Below are 20,180 nucleotides of genomic sequence, written 5' to 3' on the forward strand. Positions count from 1 at the left end.
GGACAAAACCAAAAATCACCCAGTGAGCAGTAGTTCTCACTTAGTTAATGAGAGAGGGCAGAGGAGAGTGGCCAGAAGGCAACAATAACTCAAATAGCCACAGGTTACAGCAGTAGTGAGCAAAAGAGTATTTCTGAATGCACAACATGTCAGACCCTGAATTGGATGGGCTCCAACAGCAAAGACCACACCGGGATCCACTCTGTATCTAATAAAGTGGCCATTGGGTGTATTCTATCATAAAGGATACGGTTATTTACAAGTTACGACAACAGTTTTGGTACTACTGATACAAATTTAAAATGAACCACTATCAGACCACAAATCTGCAGTCCATCACGTCTCAGCAAGAGCACCCCATTGATACACCATTTATACTTTGTACATGAAGGCAAGAGATCAGAAGAACATACTACTAGGCTGCATTACAAACACGTGAAAATCTGCAGATGCTGGAAATCCAGAATAATACATACAAAATGCTGGAGGAAATCAGGTCAGGCAGCATCTACAGGAAAGAGTAAACAGTCAATGTTTCAAACCGAGCCCCTTTATCAGTCCTGAAGAAGGATCTTGGTCCGAAACGTCAAGTGTTTACTCTGTCAGGCCTGCTCAGTTCCTCCAGCATTTTGTGTGTGTGGCTCACTACTAGGCAGAATGTTTTGGTAGACTACCATATGTTCCTGGTCATAAAAAAGTTTGTAGGGGCAGCTGATAAACGATGCTCTGAAAACAGAGAATGCAAAGATTCAAAATAAACCAATTCAAACTGGGCTGAGAAGTGGCAAATGGAGTTCAACCCAGATAAGTGTGAGGTGGTTCATTTTGGTGGGTCAAATATGATGGCAGATTATAATATTAATGTTAAGACTCTTGGCAGTGTGGAGGATCAGAGGGATCTTGGGGTCCGAGTCCATAGGACACTCAAAGCTGCTGTGCAGGTTGACTCTGTGGTTAAGAAGGCGTATGGTGCATTGGCCTTCATCAATCATGGGACTGAGTTTAAGAGCCAAGAGGGAATGTTGCAGCTATATAGGACCCTGGTCAGACCCCACTTGGAGTACTGTGCTCAGGTCTGGTCACCTCATTACAGGAAGGATGTGGAAACTATAGAAAGGGTGCAGAGGAGATTTACAAGGATGTTGCCTGGATTGGGAAGCATGCCTTACGAGAATAGGTTGAGTGAACTTGGCCTATTCTCCTTGGAGCAACGGAGGATGAAAAGTGACTGGCGACAGTGGAGGAGGCGGATACAATAGGGTCTTTAAGAGACTCCTGGATAGGTACATGGAGCTTAGAAAAATAGAGGGTTATGGGTAACCCTAGGTAATTTCTAAAGTACATACATGTTCAGCACAGCATCATGGGCTGAAGGGCCTGTAATATGCTGTAAGTTTTCTATGTTTCTAAAAACATTTTTAAAAATAACAATATTTGTAAACTATGTATACATTCAAAATGCATTAACTGATTGGTAGCATTCCAACAGTTTTTCTGTAATATCATAAATACAAAGACTTATCAGAACAAATTGAGGAAAGCATTTAAAATGCAAAGTTGGCTAGGAGTAAAAAGTTATCCACTGTAAGTTTGTAAATGGAAATCCCCAGAACTTGAAAAAACTCCTGAAAGGCAGATGAGAATTAAAGACGATTTCACATCAATAATCCTAACAGTAGAAAAGAACCACTGAATTCACAGAAATAATTACGTTCAACATTCTGTTCAAAACAGCCCCAAATGGGAGGTTCAAATTTTTAGTTTCAACTTGCATTTGAACTTTGCATTTAGACACTAAAAAATTATTAAAAATTGCAGATGTGATCCAACAAATACAAGCAACCTACTAATTGGTTATCTATTATTTAAGATAGCAATTGCCGGCAGAGTTTAATCATCAGGAAGATTGACAATAAAGCTACCTCCGCCATCATCATACACACAAATGGATACATTCAGGACAAGATGACTAGTGACTATGAAATTGGATTCCTAGTGTATTTTCCAACCACATGCCTATTTGATGAAACTAAATATAGCCCACTAATGCTCAATTTGGGATTGAATCTGGAAAATCACTTATAATTCATTTATATTCATATTAAAAGGGTTTAGGGGTTGGATTCAAATAGCACAATGGAACATTTAACAATATGCCATCATGATCAAATTGGACTACACCACTGCTTTTACTGAGGCCAAAATCATAGTCACTTTCAATTTATGGTTTCAGCTCATGTGAATTATACAAGACATTAACTGCTCCCCTCAGGAAAAAAAGTGATTAGCATTAAGAATTTAAGCAAAAACAAATCAACTACTGACAATCGTTAAAGAGTTCATGCACAGCAAGATGGAAGCCTGAATGAAGAATAGAACGAGAAAAAGCCACCGAAATGTAGCATTATTTGACCTCCAATATAAGAGAGATATCTGTAAGTACCAGGAAGAGAATAATCCAATAATTCATAAAAATTATATTAGAATGAGTTAGTGCATTGCCAGCTGAGAAAATAAATAGTTTCTCCAGAAAGACCTGAATACCTGCGGGACCAGAAATATCCTGTGCTTGTTCAGCCAATCTGCTAGCAGCTGCATTGCTAGGAAACAATATTGGACTCTTTGGAAAGAAAGAAGCACCTGAAAATAGTAAAAATTACAGTAAGAAATATCAAAAGGATTTGCAGAATGGAACATTTTCAAACCAATAAAAATTTGCCATTTGTACGTGAGTTACATTGAATCAAAACAATAAACACCATTGGAAACATTCTGATAGAAGAACATTAATATCCTTCAACTGACCCAACAAGTTGTCTTCTGGGTTTATGAGAGTGTGGTAGGATTAGAGAAAGAAATGCATTATATAGATATTAAAAATCCAAAACCCAAAATTCTATTAGTTTAGAATATTGAATACATGTCAATATCCAGAAAATACAGTAAATATGCAAATCACAATACATCCAGACAATCTTCAGTAGTCTGAACATCCATTTTGACCACCAATGACATTTCATTGGTCACAAATTGTTTCTAAGATTAGTATATGTACCTGTATTCCTGTGCATACAAAGCTTCATTATGACATATGTTTGCCAAATTGAAGTTTATAAAAACAATAAATGTCTTAAGAAATGCTGCCAGTCCAGTGTTCTGTTTTATCTGACGAGTCCTTATTTTCAATTCTAGTTTAAGTGTATCCATAAGAATCATACAAGAGTGAGCCAGAAACCACAAGTTCCCATACAATGTATCTTCAGTAATTTTCTAATACGTAATTAGTGACTACACCTGAAAAACTGTTTGAGAAATATGATCGTTGCAATTCTGGTGCCAACAGTTGCTGTTATTGTAGAAATGTTGGAATTTGAGTCAAACATATCCAATTCCCTACCAGTAAAAGAAACAGAATCTTGAAATACGCAAAACCATCAGTAGTCAATATATTCAATGGTTTAAGCACAAAGAAATAAAACGTCAGTATCAAAACCACTGAAACCTGCCTTGCAATATTGAATTTTAAATTATTTTTGTGGTTAAATAAGAATCCTTTAAGTAAATGATTTCTACCAGTTTCTTACTCTCAATTTTAGGCCTGCATTTTCACCACTGCCATCCCCAACTATCAGCAGTGACTGCAAAAGAACGTCAATTTTTCAGTAATTTGGTTGGATGATTGATCTCTGAACTGAGCAGGTATCAAATCTGTCAGTGTTTCATTTAGTTTGAAGACAATGCTTTTGACATGTTCATAACCTGCACCATGTCAGTCTCTCACTGCTAACAAAGAAGAGGAACAAGTTATGCCACACCAAGACTCCCTCCCCCACATTAGCATTTCTTGTCATCATTGCATGATAGTATTTCTCATCTCAAATTACTGTGCCACACTTGTATACCTTACCTTTATTTTGAGCTTTTAGTCTTAATTTGACCGTGTCCAGAAACTTCAACAAAGGGGTTCAGCAACTCTTTAGATACATCACACCTTGTTTCCCTGCATTTCCAGCATTTTCAGTTCTTGTTTCCCTGGGAATTGAATTACCTTTTTTACTTTTTGGAAAGGGGCTGGGGGGAGGGGTGAAAATGGAAGAATCTAATGACTATTTTGAATAAAAAGGAAACGCGGTAAACTTGGCACCGGACTTTTCACAGGATAATGCCTTTAAAAGTACAAGACCAGAATTTTGCCTAAAATGTACTGTTTCTCAAATCCAATTGATATCAGATCTGGTTAGTGCTTGTGTGCAAACAATTTAAGACATAGCATATTTGCTCAAATAGCAACCACTAGTTTGGCAAAAATTGTAGTAGAGCTGGGGATAGGGAAGTGATCTACAGGATGTCAGCAATGCCATTAAATATTGCTGGGAAAAGTTGCTGCACAAAATGTTGATACAAATGCAGAATGAATTGAGATGAGAGTAATGCTAAACGTTTAACAAACGGGATGAGTTGGTAAGGTAATACAGTATTTTGCACCCGAGGAAAACGAGTAGAGTAACTACAAAGTGGATGACAAGTTTTTCAGCCTCAAGTTTGGCTTTTAATTTTTAGTAAATTGGTGACAGCTTTTGGAATTTTTCTTTTGATTTGACATGCACAATGTTTTGTAGATTAGCACAAAAAGTCAATACATTTTAACTTTAGAAAATGAGACAGTAAAATGTGAGAATAGTTGTGAAGGTTGAAAACTTTTTCAAGCCACTGTATGCATAGCTAGGATGCCCAAGACTTTTGCACAGTAATGTATATTATATACATCCCGTTACCAAATAACATCGAATACTGAGCTAATACAAAGTACTCTCATTTCTGTTTCCCAATCACCTTCCTATTTTAAGCAATATACAATACTCTACAAATGTCTTTAAGCACCCTAGGCATACGTTTCTAAAACTTTTGCACAGTCTTGTAAGCGTGACCCTGAAGTCTGGTTTAGCTCCTCCGGTGTAGGGTTTCCACAACAATACTAAATAACAAAATGTGGTTTCTTCACCAAGACCAGAAAACATTACTAAATCAATGCCAACAAATCAAATTATTTAAAGAACTTTCCACTTGTGTTGGATGTGGACAAATTGATCACCATTTCTACAAAATCATTGTTATTATACTTTCCAACATGATTAACAGGATGTGACCTGCAAAGCATCAACATTGCTAAACCCACAGATTCTTGATGAACTTGGAGTGGATATCACATGATGCATGCCTGTTTTCATTAACTGCACGCAGGCAGCAAATCTTAACAGGCAATTATTGTTCTGATCACTAACAAATTTTAATGGCACATTGCAATAGGGATCTGATTTGATCTTCGATTTGAAATGAAGAGCAGAATAGACTCAAGGGACTGAACTGGGATTCTGCAGGTTGAAAACTTCAGGGTTACAGATCCTCTCATAGATCAGCTTAATTCTCAACTCTTCCCATTTAAGTTTACTAGAGATTACAGGAGTTTCTGAGAACCCCAGTGCTATTAATTGAAGCGTTGGACAGACAGGGATCATAATACTTTTCTGAGGGCACTGAAACAAATGGCTTGCACTAAGAGGTAGGTTGCTGTTTACTTGAAGATTGAGTCCTCAGGCTGAATGCACAATTTATTCCTCCAAGTTAATGTGTCTGAGTCTGAAGCCCACTAAACCATTCAATATACATATGAAATATACATATATACAAAAAAAGTTCAAAAACCACAAAAAATTCGAATTATTTCAAGGTTGCAACCAAATGTGTTAGTTATTTCAACTTAACAGGTCGGACATCCAAAATCCACCTGTCAGTAAGCAGATATGGTTGAAAATATTTCATTTGACATTCTGTTACATGAAGTTTGTATTTATTTTCCAAATAATGGCCCAGTTTGGCCTGGCATCAGCTCCCCATGAAGAATTTAGTCAGTGACTGGCTTCACGGCTCTGTTTACAACATGCTCGCCCATGTTTTGTTCCCGTGCTTCAATTTCACCCAAAGGATCTTTGCTCTCACCTGCTTGACCTCCACCGCCTTACCACCTGGGCCTTTTTTTTGCCATCATAAAAAGTGTTCAAACAACTTGTTAATTTAGTAAACACAAAATAACTTTTGTTTTCAAAACACTGTATTTATTGTTCAAAACCCAATAAAATTGAAAATCTGACAAAATTTTGATCCTGATGGGACCCAATTCTATATGTGAGACCTATATGCATGTGTGGAAAGCAGCAATCAGAGCTATATGTACTACTCTGGTTTAAGACCAAGTTTTATTTTATTAATACAATTATGCAGTTGGGCATTTTATTTTCTGTAGATCTTCTCAAAATGCAAATCTATACACACTTGACAATATACAGTTTCAATCGGTGATTTCATTTTGTTCTTTACAATAAAAATTCAGTTGATTAATAAATTAGGCTTATTGAATTATCCATTAGGATTTTCCTGTTAATATTTTGACCAATAAGATGCCCGAGAAAACAAAGGGTAACCATTTTTCTAGCGACAGGGTGGGATCAAAGAAATTTCAAGAAAGAAAAAAGGAAATGGACAACGAAGAGTGGAAGAACATTGTTAAGTGCTCACAGAACCTCATTTGGAAGGACACGTACCAATATCAGAATATACTCACGCAGACTATGGTCTCATGGAGAATGTGCAGATAACTTTCAGTTAGTCAGCTAGCACATGACATTTGGGGAAAGGGCAAAAGGAGATGGTTCAATGTCTTCCTCGCATGTGGCATGGGTATTTATTTTTACTCAGACCAGTTTTTTGGCACAGAACCGTTTCGATACCATGAGTAAATGAAGTGAAGCAAACTGGATTGACTACTCGGCCTGAGCTTCAACATCTGCATGCATCCTATAAACTGAGAGATGGGATGGGCCCTTTGTTATAGTTTAAATGTTTTGTCAATAACTTAAATCTAAGTTTATACTGGTTTGAAGTGAATTATTGTTTCCTGGTGAACATTCCATTTGCATGGGAGTCACACACACACATATATATATTATACACACATATATGTATGTATAATATATACACACATATATATTATACATACATATTATGTGTATATATATTATACATATATACACACACACACACACACACACATATATATATATATATATACACACACACACACATACACACACATGTGTGTGTAGAATTATATATATATATATATATATATAATTACCAGTAACACCGGTTTGGAAGACTCCATATTAAGCAGGCTAATTGGTAGCAGGTGAGGTATCATGACTGGGTATAAAAGTAGCGTCCTTCAAAGGCTCAGTCTTTGCAAGCAAGGATGGGTCGTGGCTCACCCCTTTGTGCCAAAATTCGAGAGAGAATTGTTAGTCAGTTCAAAAGGAACATTTCCCAACGCAAGATTGCAGAGAATTTAGGTCTTTCAACATCTACAGTACATAATATTGTGAAAAGATTCAGAGAATTCAGAGACATCTCAGTGCGTAAAGGGCAAGGTCGGAAACCACTGTGGAATGCACGTGATCTTCGAGCCCTCAGGCAGCACTGCCTAAGAAACCGCCATGCTGCTGTGACAATTATAGCCACCTGGGCTCGGGAGTACTTCGGAAAACCATTGTCACTTAACACAGTCCGTCGCTGCATCCAGAAATGCAACTTGAAACTGTATTACGCAAGGAGGAAGCCATACATCAACTCTATGCAGAAACGCCGGTGAGTTCTCTGGGCCCGAGCTCATCTCAGATGGACCGAAAGACTGTGGAACCGTGTGCTGTGGTCAGATGAGTCCACATTTCAGCTAGTTTTCGGAAAAAACGGGCGTCGAGTTCTCCGTGCCAAAGATGAAAACGACCATCCTGATTGTTATCAGTGAAAGGTGCAAAAGCCAGCATCTGTGATGGTATGGGGGTGCATCAGTGCCCACGGCATGGGTGAGTTGCATGTATGTGAAGGTACCATTGACTCTGAGGCATATATTAGGATTTTAGAGAGACATATGTTGCCATCAAGGCGACGTCTCTTCCCAGGACGTCCATGCTTATTTCAGCAGGACAATGCCAGACCACATTCTGCACGGGCTACAACAGCGTGGCTTTGTCGACACAGAGTGCGTATGCTTGACTGGCCTGCTGCCAGTCCAGATCTATCTCCTATTGAAAATGTATGGCGCATCATGAAGAGGAGAATCAGAAAACGGAGACCATGGACTGTTGAGCAGCTGAAGTCTTATATCAAGCAAGAATGGACAAAATTTCCAATTGCAAATCTACTACAATTAGTATTCTCAGTTCCAAAACGATTAAAAAGTGTTATTAAAAGGAAAGGTGATGTAACACAATGGTAAACATGCCTCTGTCCCAACTTTTGTTGAGTGTGTTGCAGCCATCAGATTCTAAATTTGTGTATATTTACAAAATACAATTAAGTTGGTCAGTAAAACTATTGAAAATCTTTTCTTTGTACTTTTGTCAGTTAAATAAAGGTTCACGTGAATTAACATACCACAGATTTTTGTTTTTATTGCATTTTGGAAAATATCCCAACTTTTCTGGAAATGGGGTTAGTAAATATGGAAGCATTATTTCCTGAAAATCTTTCAGAGAATGTATAAATTTTCAGTCAGTCATGTGCTGTTGTTACTGCAATGCTATGAAGAATCATTTTAAATGAAGTACAGTAGAGCACAGGTCAAAGGGTGTGCAGTTTTTAGTGTCCAATACATTTGTGATCTGTGAAGCTGGAGGCAGTAAATATTTATCATTCTGTCCAGCATTTAAGTAAAATCTGTACAGTATAAATTATGAGAGTGGGTTGTGTACTTTAATTAAACTTTCTAAGAGCACAGCCATTCAGAGTAACACGCCCGCAGTAGGTTTCTCAGGTTCCCTTCTCTCTGCTTCAGTGACACAGAGCTGGAGCATCAGTTAGGGAACCCTTGATAAACCAGGAAGGGCTTGGTAGTTCCAGGCATCTGTCACCTCTTTTAGAAGAGCGAAGAATCAGAATGGGTTTACAATGACTGCACAGGGCAAGGGAAACTGATGCAAGTCAATTGTTAATTATAAATATCAGACTAACAGCCTTTGTTAATCATGAAATAGAGCAAAGTATGATAAAGGGAATTATCTGGAGTTATGTGACAGATCAGGTATAATCACATTCAATAACATAAGCTGAGGGAGCTAAAAGGCTCATTCCTATTCCTATCCCACGTTCAATAACATTATGAGGCAAAAACCAGGAAAAAGGTTTACGTTCTCGTCCATCATTAGTAATTGTCTATGCTACTTTCAAGATTCAAGTTTATTTGTCACATGTACATCAAAACATACAGAGAAATGCATCGTTAACACCCAACACAACAGCATACTCACAGTGCTCAGCAGAACAACAGACCACAACAAAAAAGAACATAGTAAGCAAGAAAACCACAGCAAAAATAAACCCTGTTCCTCTCTCCCACTCAAGCACAAGCACAGTACTTTATCCTGCAGACACCAGGTTTCAATCTCCCCAGTGGACTCACAGATCTGGCGCCAGCCAACAGGCCTCAAATTCCAGACTTGTGATTCCACCCTCAGCCCTTGATTCTCAGCATCAATCCCAGATTGATGATAATCGAACACTAATCTCACTGATTTGCGAGCCCAGGGGGTCATTGGAACTTATTCCTCCTGCCCACATGGAATGCACCAACAACCCGCTGACCAGGCGGGGGCCTCATCCACACTCTGACATCCGGCCACAGATATCACACGCCCTTCTCGCTGGTCTTCTGACACACAGCAGAGACCTAGACTCTGGCCTGACCTCTAATTCCTCCAAATCCCTGTCCTTAAAGCCTAATCTGACCCTGAAATTCACTCTGTCCCCAAACAATTCTTATGAACCTTAAAAAAAATCCTACAAAATCTGAGCTGCAACTCCATAAAGGCTGCAGTTCAGCACCACCTTGGAATATTTTTGGATGATGTTAGCCTTGCCTCAACATAACATTGGTACCTTAGTTCAAAGATTCAGGAATAAAATGCTGAGTAACCCTTGCACTACAAACCTTAAACTATACAGTTTAAAGTAATGTTTGTTTCTTTATACATTTCAGACTCGTACATTGTCATTTTAAATGTGTCAAACCACACATGCATGCAAAATGAAAGACATATACACTGAAGATGTCAGCGTATTTGTAAGACTACCAAAGGTCAGGTAAATCAATCAAGCAGCCATGGAATTCACCTACGGGAGTCCGGATGTTTACCACAAATCAATCATGAGTGCCCTGGCAAAGAAAGTATAAGAAGCTGCCAGAAAGCTTGCCATCAGTTCACTAAAGCTTGAATTTTGGAATACCAGTCACTGTTAGTCTGATAACAATTTTTCATTTTAAACTTCAACAGTGTGCATAGTATAGGCTCTTGGCCTTTATAAAGTTTAATGAAAATAGATTTAAAGGTGAATTCCATGCTAATCACAGCCTAGCTGGCTATACAGATTTCAAAACATGAAGTGCAAAATCACATTTTATTGTATGAGGTACCGTAGATTCCGGACTACAGAGCGCACCTGATTTTTAGCCGCTGGCACTAATTTTAGAAATAAAATCATTTTTTTAAATGTAAAGGCCGCACCGGATTTTAGGCCGCAGGTGTCCCACGTTGTAATATGAGATATTTACACAGAAAGATATTACACGTGAGGATTTTTTTAACTTTTAATTAAATCCATATGGTAACAAAAACAAATACATATTGCAAATGCTTTTTTTCGAACCGTGCCCGTACGCGGCTACTTTTAAATATACGTTGCGTATACTTCTTTACTGAACAACATTCCAATATCTCCTAACGACTGGTAAAAAATATATATACTGCAGCCTACCAGGAAAAGTTATTGATACCTTTAACTTAAAAGCAGAGTTCGCTCGGATCCAAAGCCGCTCGCGTAATGCCGCTCCCCCCCTCCTTTCCGTTTCATCGCAAACGGCATTTAAAAGCAGATTTCGCTCAGATCCAAAGCCGCTCCGCCGCTCGACCCCCTCCTTTCCGTTTCATCGCAAACGGCATTTTCCCACAAGACGCCGCGAAACCGGGTGTGTCGTCATAGCATCCCGCGATGTAGTACAGAAAACAAATATAGTTTAAACTAAGAGGGTAGGTAGCACAATGCTTCGAGTGTTTTCCATGTTGATGAGGGTGAGTACAAATGACTGATTTACAATAATTTAATTGTGAAAGTGCGCTTGATTTATCGTACAATTTCATTGGACCTCTGTGAACTACTCATCAATTTTATTGGTCTACTGTTACGAGGCAAAATGTTTACGAGGCGGCATGAAAAAAACCTTGCATTAGCCGCTCTGGATTATTGGCCGCAAAGTTCAAAGCTGTTCAAAATGTGGGAAAAAAGTAGCGGCTTAAAATCCGGAATCTACGGTAATTCAGCACAAGTCAATCACTCTTCAGGATTTTTTTTTTAAACCAAATCCCAGCACCCAAGTACAATTATCTGGTATAAAAGATTTCAAAATAAACTATCATCTCAAACCCACACTGCAGCTCAGTGTCACTGAACCAGAGAGATTCCAGCCCGAGATCATACTGCTGGCTGTTCACATTGAATAGTCTTACTGTCCCCAAGCGCCAATCAGCTAGTGCCAGCTTTCAAGAGCTTTGAAAATAGAACTACAACAATTACAATGGAGCAAGGTAACATGATCCAAAATTTCCAACCTCAACCCTACTATATTGCTGTGCACTAATTTTCTTCAGTACTGAATAAACAATTTCAATTTACTTTATTTGCAGCTGTTTCTCTAAATCTGAGCAAGTCATTCCCATAACTGCACATGACTATTTGTTGCTATCCCTGTGCCCACTTGTATTGCAATGTGTACACTCAGTGGTCACTTCATTAGATACGTCTCTCTAGCACTGGGTAGGGCCCTCCTTTGCCCCCAGAGCAGCCTGAATTGTTCATGGCAAGGATTCAACAAGGTGCTGGAAGCACTCCTCACAGTCAGCATCATGCAGTTGCTGCAAATTTGTCAGCTGCACATTCATGTAGCTCATGCGATTTAAGACAGTGCTGCTCTTGCCCAACGACTATTTACTGGCAGGAAAAAAAGCAAAATAAAACTACTATATACTTTATTAATAACCATCAATGATAACAATGGAGAGGCAAGCAAAGGGTGGTCAAGGCAAGGGGTGGTGGAGGCAAGAGGTGCAGGTTCAGGCGAGGCGTGGTTGTGCCAAGTAGGGACGAGCGTTGACAGAGGCACAGGCAAGGCATGGTCATGGCAAGCGGAGGCAGAGTCGGGGTTGAAGCAGAGACGGGGCGTCCCTGAGAATGAGGAAGGACTCAATGTCTGGTCGATTAAGTGCCGGGCCAGAGTGTAAAGGTCGGGTATGGGCTGAATCATGCTGGTGAGATCCAGGCCCCACGGCAAGGAACAGCCTGATGTCTGAACAATTTAAGTGCCTGGCGAGATTGAAAAGGTTAGGGTATCAGGGCCGGACGCGAGGCGAGATCCACAACATTAGCTGAGCTCTGTGCTGAAGAGCAGTGATACCTGGCTTCCCATCCGTGGTCTCGCAATGGTTACCCAGCTTTGCGATGAGCTGCGGCTTTTACTTGCTCTAGCTGCAGGGATGTCTGGCTTCGTGCCTCTCGTAAAACTCCAGTTCTGAATGTCATTTGCTTATTTTTAATACTTGCACGAGTTGCTTTTTCTCCCTCTCTCTCTGTGCACTGCGCATGTGGTGGTCTTTTCTAAAATGGATTCTTTCGAAGTTTGATATGGTACAAAGCAAGGAAAAACCCTGAATTATGCAAAATTCAACTTGAATGCACTTGTGAAGCTGGAAGGCAAAATCCATCTAAAAGGTTGGCTCCAGCAGCTTAGATTATCTACAAGTGCCAAGACAGACAATACTGTGAGTTACTTTTAAAATTTAATCACCTATAGGATGTGGGCAATGTCAAGTCAGCATTTATTAACCTATTTATCCATAGAGTTATCTTGCTGGGCCATTTCACTTCAGAATATGAAGAAAAATTGGAGGAATTAGCCACACATCTTCTCAAACCTGTCGTATTAATGCAATAAAAACATGGAAGTTCTGATTTTTGACCTCTGCTCCTACCCAAGCTTTATAACTCCATTCCTCCGTGACCCAAAGATCTATCAAAATCCTGAATAAATTTAATGACCACATCCATCAGAGTAAGATTTTCAAAAGTTCTTAATCCTCAAGTGAAGAAATTTCTCTTCTTCTCAGTCTGAGATGGTCAACCCTCCTCAAGACTATGCTCTCAGACGACATTCCCCAACCAAGAAAATCATACAGCATCTATCACGTCAAGCCTCCTCAAAATTTTGGTTATTCATTTTCTGGATCTGGGCATCATTCCAGCATTCATTGCTCATCTCTACTTTCCCTTTTTTACCACAAGTTTTGCTCTCAGAGGACAAAGAATAAAAGGTTAAATAGAAATAATAATTCAAAAATTGAAAAGTCCAGGGGAGGGGAAATAATAACTTTAGTTGAAAAATATAATGGCATAAATGATATTCAACAACCTTGTTTACAGAATTCACCCTTCAGACTGTGAAAATTCCTGCTTTTCACATTAAAATATTCAGTCTCAGTGACAAAAAGGTTTTGTTTTTCAATGAGGAAGGATAAGGGAAATACAATGACTATATGATATTGGCATACTACAAATGTCACCCAGAAGGAACATCCTAGCTTTTCTATTTGTCTAGTTTAATTTCCATTTAGCCACAATATGTGAGATTTTTTTTTGATGTTTCATGACTTGTTGCTAGGATAGGGAGCACAATATTTACCATTGCAAAATTAGCATCTGTTCATCTGTTGACAACTACACAATTTAAAAAGGCATTAGTGTTAGCAAACAGCCATCTTGTTTATGAAATAAGAACCAAACAAAATATCAGTTAATGAATACAGAGTACTTGTAAATAATAGCAAGGGCATAAAACATTGCTTTTCTAACTTTTTACATCATCTTTCATAATGATTCAGTATGTTCTTTGAAAGTAAATTACAGGAATTAAAATTATAATTACTGCACATCAAAGTAACATACAAGGCAGCTGTTCTCCAATATCATTTGTATCATCAAGGAGGGAAAGAATAGTGGCAATCGAAGGGAAGCATATTGTACTCCACAGAAATCCCAATCATAGCATCTGGAATAGCTTCTTCTCATTCACCCACAAGAGGGTCTTCGGAGAACGTAAGATAAACCAACTAAATAAAAACTGTTGAACTACTTTAAAGATGCGCTTTTTAAAAAAAACTTAAAAAGTAAGCAGTATAAATTATTATTCACTGGCTTTCACCAGCTAAATCTCAAATTCATATTAATCTTCTACAAAATGCTGATTTATAACATAGATTTTCAAAATTTAGATCCATACAGTTGATTTTATCAAGAAATTTATGGCATTCATTGCAGAGATAGCTTGAATTATTCTCAGTCCAAAAAAAGAGGCAATACAAATGGGCTAAACTCAATAAATCTTAGCAGATTTCCAACCAATTTAGACTTAGTGAACAAATTTGAAATTCAATCCTTTAATTAAACTCATTGAAAATAACATCAAATTGAGCATTGTACAAATATACAGTGCCTATAAAAAGTATACACTCCCCTTGAAAGTTTTCTTGTTTTATTGTTTTACAACATTGAATCACAATGGATTTAATTGATTTTTTTATGTTCAATACATCTTTCGTGTCCAAATGAACACAGATCTCTACAAAGCAATCTAACTTAATTACAAAACAGGCTTCAGTGGCTGAGATGGGAGAGACTGTGCATACAGCTGCTGCCCGGGTGCTTCACCAGCTGCAGGCTTATGGGAGAATGGCAAAGAGAAAGCTACTGTTGAGAAAAATTCAGATGAAGTCTTGGCTAGAATTTGCCAGATGGCATGTGGGAGACTGAAATCAGCTGGAAGGTTCCATGTTCTGATGAAACCAAAATTCAGCTTTATGGCCAAACTAAATGCTATATTTGGCATAAGCCAAACATAGCACATCATCAAAAACACACCATTCCTACTATGAAGCATGGTGGTGGCTGCATCATACATCATAGAGGTTAAAATGAATGTAGCAAAATACAGGGAATCCTGGAGGAAAACCTGATGTAGTCTGCAAGAGAACTGTAACTTGCTTTCCAGCAAAACAATGACCTCAAGCATAAAGCCAAAGTTACATAGGAATAGCTTAAAAATAACACAGTTAATGTCCTGGACAAGCCAGAGTCTAGACCTAAATACAATGGAGAATTTGTGGCTGGACTTGAAAAGGGCTGTTCTCTCACGATCCCCATGCAGTCTGATAGAGTTCAAGCAGTTTTGCAAAAGAAGAATGGGGAAAAATTGCAGTGTCCAGATGTGCAAAGCTGATAGAGACCTATCCACACAGACTCAAGGCTGTAATTGCTGCCAAAGGTGCATCTACTAAATACGGACTTGAAGTGGGTGAATAATTATGAATTCAATAATTTTGTGTTTTATGTTAGTAATTAATTTAGATCACTTTGTAGAGATCTATTTTCACTTTGACATGAAAGAGTCTTTTTCTGTTGACCAGTGTCAAAAAGCCAAATTAAATCCACTGTGATCCAATATTGTAAGATAATAAAACATGAAAACTTCCAGGGAGGGGGTGAATACTTTTTATAGAAACAGTATATGGACTTCAATGATAGATAGCAGCATGTACTTTGAGAAAACAAGTTTAAGATTTTCTAATGAAAGGTATAAAAGTGCCTGGATTTTGTGGGATTACAATAACGTAATTGACATCAATTTTAAGATAAGAACAGAAATCCTGAAGTTACTATCAGCAACTTACCTTTGTGAAGCAGGACTGACAATGCTTTAGAGTTTTTAAGAATATCATGAAACATTTTTCAGTTTAAGATGTTTTAAATCTTTTAGTTAATGTATTTTAAGTTATTAAAACCTTTGTATGTTGCTCTGTATCTCAGAAACATTCCAAGTGTAGCTGTTTGTTTATTTCTGGATTCATGACTACATTGATAAATAATAATTGTTTTACTCGTTCTAAGGGCATGACTTGTTTTCGCCAACTCGTAAAGCCTGACACGAAACAGAGCACATTTCAATGTGTGGAGCTAGGCCTGGGAGAAACCTCCCTCCCTCTACTTTTTACAGTTCATGCTGAGAGGGTCATCCAAGCTAACTCTGCTTTTTTTTGTTTTAGTTCAGAATGTATTGGAGGTTGACAGGTGCTCAATTACAATGGCAACATGTGCCCCATTAACTTTGTTTTCTCTCACTGAATGTTCCCTGATCCTGCTGAGTGCTTTCAGCTTTTCCACCAAACATTCAAAGTTTAAGATTCTACACAAGTCATGTAATCAAATCTCAAAGAAATTCAAGGAACAGATACTCTTCTGCCAATGCTTACAATTCACATGGGAGAAGTGCCCACAAATAGGTTATGCATCTTCTACCTTGTTTGCTTTGACCCAGATTAGTGTACAATGACAAAGCCTGCAAATGACAAGGCATAAGACAAGTGCAATAAATAATGAGCAAGACTAATATTTCTGGGGAACACAAGCAGGCTTGTGAAAAGATGCAAAGAGCAGATGCAATTTGAATTGGAGAAATGTGAAGTGAAGCATTTTCTTTAGACACTAGAGGTACTAACGCAATTTTCAAGGAGGCCAGGAAAAGAGTGGGAATATGCATCTATTCTTTCCAAGATATTTGTAAATTAAAAAGGGATGCAAAAAATAATAGGCCCATGGTATTATAAATAAATACTGTACATGGAAGGACAGAATAATAATAATTCTTGCTATTTGTAGATCATAGATTAGGTTCCAGCCACAACATTATGGTCAATTCTTTATAAAATCTTCTAGGAAATCTGTAAAGGCATTTGAAAGGGTCTTTAAAAGATTTTCTAAAGATTCTCTCATTTCCATATAATTGGAACCTCATAGTTACATGGGATGTGAGATGTGAAATTTGAGAAGGTAGAAATTCTGATTGAAATTCTAAGAACAAAAAACATCAAGCAGAACTTAATTTAGGTGCTCAAACTAAAGAGTTTTGATAAGAAAGAAACTGTTTTACCATTGGAATAGACAGTCATCAGAGGCCACAGGGAAAGGGTTATAAGAACAAGTAGCAAGGTGATTTTTCTTAAAACAAGCCAGTAACGAGCAGGAAAGTGGTGCTCAAAAAATTCATGGAACTGTGGTGACCCACTTTCTGCGCAGGCGAACCGGCTCACAAATAGCCAGCGCGCGGGGGGAGACTTTGGTAATGCACCTCTGATGTCACTTCCGCCCGGAGAGGGCGGGCGCTAGAGATTACATGCCAGCGTCGCGAAGTTTAAACAAACTAGTCTCGAAACGACTTACCGACTGTGTGTCGTCTCTAGCTCTGTATGTAGTACATCACTACATTGGTGACCCTGACGGTCCAAATGGGATTTGGACCAAAGATGACCGACTCTTCATCTGTTCACGCAGTTTCGCTAAAACTGCCGACTTTCTGGATGCTGCAACCACGTGTGTGGTTTAGCCAAGCAGAAGCCCAGTTCCAGATTTGGCAGATATCTTCTGATTCCACGCGTTACTACCACGTGGTGAGCGCCCTTGACCAGGAGACGGCCGCCCAGGTTGCGGATTTCATACAGTCGCCCCCAGAAGAAGGCAAATATGAAGCATTCAAAGCGCTGCTCATTGAGACCTTCGGCCTCTCACGGCGTGAGCGGGGTGCCCGCCTGCTTCACCTGGACGGTTTGGGAGACAGACTGCCGTCAACATTGATGAACGAGATGCTGGCCCTGGCTTACGGACACAAGACCTGCCTCATGTTCGAGCAAGCGTTCCTAGAGCAGCTGCCTGAGGACATACATCTGCTGCTGGCCGACACAGATTTCAGCGACCCCCGGAAGGTGTCGGCCCGGGCAGACGTGCTGTGGAAAGCCAAGAGAGAGAGCGTGGCATCCGTCGGTCAGATTACCAGGCCATGTGCCCAACAGCAGACCAGACCAGGCCTGGCAGGGGGGCGCACACAACACAGAGGCAGGAGTGAGGAGGCCAGTGAACAGTGGTGTTTCTACCACCAGTGGTGGGGCACAAAAGCCCGCCATTGTCTCCCGCCCTGCAAGGGTCAGGGCCAGCTGCCACTAATGACTATGGCGGCTGGCCACCAGGACAACCTCTTGTATGTCTGGGGCAGACAGTCGGGACGCCGCTTCTTGGTCGACACCAGAGCGGAAATCAGCGTCTTGCCCCCGACGAGGTACGACACCCGCAACAGGAAGCCAGAACCCACCCTGAGGGCCGCAAATGGCAGCACGATACGGACCTACGGCACCCGCACAGTGGAGCTCCAGTTCGGCGCCAGCCGGTTCACGTGGGATTTCACACTGGCCACCGTGGCCCAACCATTCCTGGGGGCGGACTTCTTGTGAGCTCACAGCCTGCTGGTCGACTTGCAAGGGAAAAGACTGGTACATGCCGAGACTTTCCTAACGTTCCGTGGGTGAAGCCAAGTTGCCGGCTCCATACCTGGACTCCATCACGCTGTCGGACAACAAATTCACCAGAATCCTGGCAGACTTTCCATCGATTCTGGCACCGCAGTTCACGGCAGCCGTGCCCAGACACGGGGTACAGCACCACATCCCGACCCAGGGATCACCCCTCCACGCCCGCGCACGAAGGCTCCCCCTGGAAAAGCTCCGCCTGGTGAAGGAGTTCAAGAGGATGGAGGAATTGGGGATCGTACGGAGTCTATGGGCCTCCCCCCTGCACATGGTGCCCAAAGCAGCCGGGGGTTGGAGACCATGCGGCGACTACCGCAGACTGAACGAGGCTACAACTCCAGACCGCTACCCCGTGCTGCACAAACAGGACTTTGCAGCAAACCTGCACGGGGCAAGAGTCTTTTCCAAAGTAGACCTCGTCCAGGGATACCATCAAATCCCGGTGCACCCTGAAGACATCCCCAAAATAGCACTCATCACCCCGTTCGGCCTGTTTGAGTTCCTCCGAATGCCGTTCGGCCTGAAGAATGCCGCACAGACGCTCCAGTGGCTAATAGATGCTGTGGGACGCGACCTGGACTTTGCGTTCATCTATTTGGACGACATCTTTATAGCCAGCAATAGTCGTCAGGAGCATCTGTCCCACCTCCGCCAGCTCTACTCCCACCTGAGTGATTTCGGCCTCACGATCAACCCGGCCAAATGCCAGTTTGGTCTCGATACCATCGACTTCCTGGGCCACAGGATTATCAAAGACGGGGCAACACCTCTGCCCGCCAAGGTAGACGCGATCTGCCACTTTGCCCGGCCCAACATGGTCAAAGGCCTGCAGGAGTTCGTTGGTATGGTGAACTTCTACCACTGTTTCCTCCCCTCAGCAGCCCATATCATGCGCCCTTTATACACCCTGATGTCGGGTAAAGGCAAGGACATTACTTGGGACGAGGAGCCCGCGGCCGCTTTCGTTAAAGCCGAGGAAGGAAGCAAGGAAGCCTTGGCAGATGCCGTGATGCTGGTGCACCCCAGAATGGACGTTCCGACTGCCCTCACAGTGGACGCATCCGACACAGCAGTCGGTGGGGTGCTGGAGCAGCTCATCGAGGGGCGCTGGCAACCCCTGGCGTTCTTCAGCAAGCACCTACGACCACCCGAACTCAAGTACAGTGCTTTCGACCGGGAGCTGTTGGCTCTATATCTGGCAATACGGCATTTCAGGTACTTCTTAGAAGGCAGATCGTTCACCGCATTCACGGACCACAAACCGTTGACCTCCGCATTCACGAAGGTGTCCGATCCCTGGTCGGCTCGCCAGCAGCGACATCTGTCCTACATCTCCGAGTACACGACGGACATCCAGCATGTCTCGGGAAAGGACAACGTCGTGGCGGATGCACCCTCCAGACCAGCTATCCAGGTCCTGTCCCTGGGGGTGGACTATGCAGCACTGGCGGAGGTGCAGCAGGCAGACGACGAGATGTCCAGCTACAGGACCGCAGTCTCGGGTTTGCAGCTGCAGGACTTTCTCGTAGGCCCAGGTGAGAGGACCCTCCTGTGCGACATGGCTACCGGCCAACCTCGCCCCATCGTCCCGGTAGTCTGGAAGTGGTGAGTTTTCGA

At 41.0% G+C, this 20,180-nt stretch overlaps 1 protein-coding gene across 5 annotated transcripts in view; it reads right to left on the reverse strand.

Moving 5' to 3' along the window:
- The window catches only part of LOC140726466 (arfaptin-1-like), a 136,059-nt gene that overhangs the window by 39,942 nt on the left and 75,937 nt on the right, over positions 1-20,180 (reverse strand). For 3 of the 5 annotated variants that reach the window (XM_073042886.1, XM_073042885.1, XM_073042884.1), the window contains one exon: positions 2,545-2,640. The exons of the other annotated variants lie outside the window; for them this stretch is intronic. In XM_073042886.1, the coding sequence (XP_072898987.1) occupies positions 2,545-2,640 (96 nt within the window). The remainder of the gene's footprint in view (positions 1-2,544; positions 2,641-20,180) is intronic. 5 annotated transcript variants of the gene reach the window in all.

The sequence above is a fragment of the Hemitrygon akajei genome, chromosome 4 (assembly GCF_048418815.1).
Source record: "Hemitrygon akajei chromosome 4, sHemAka1.3, whole genome shotgun sequence".
NCBI lineage: Eukaryota > Metazoa > Chordata > Chondrichthyes > Myliobatiformes > Dasyatidae > Hemitrygon > Hemitrygon akajei.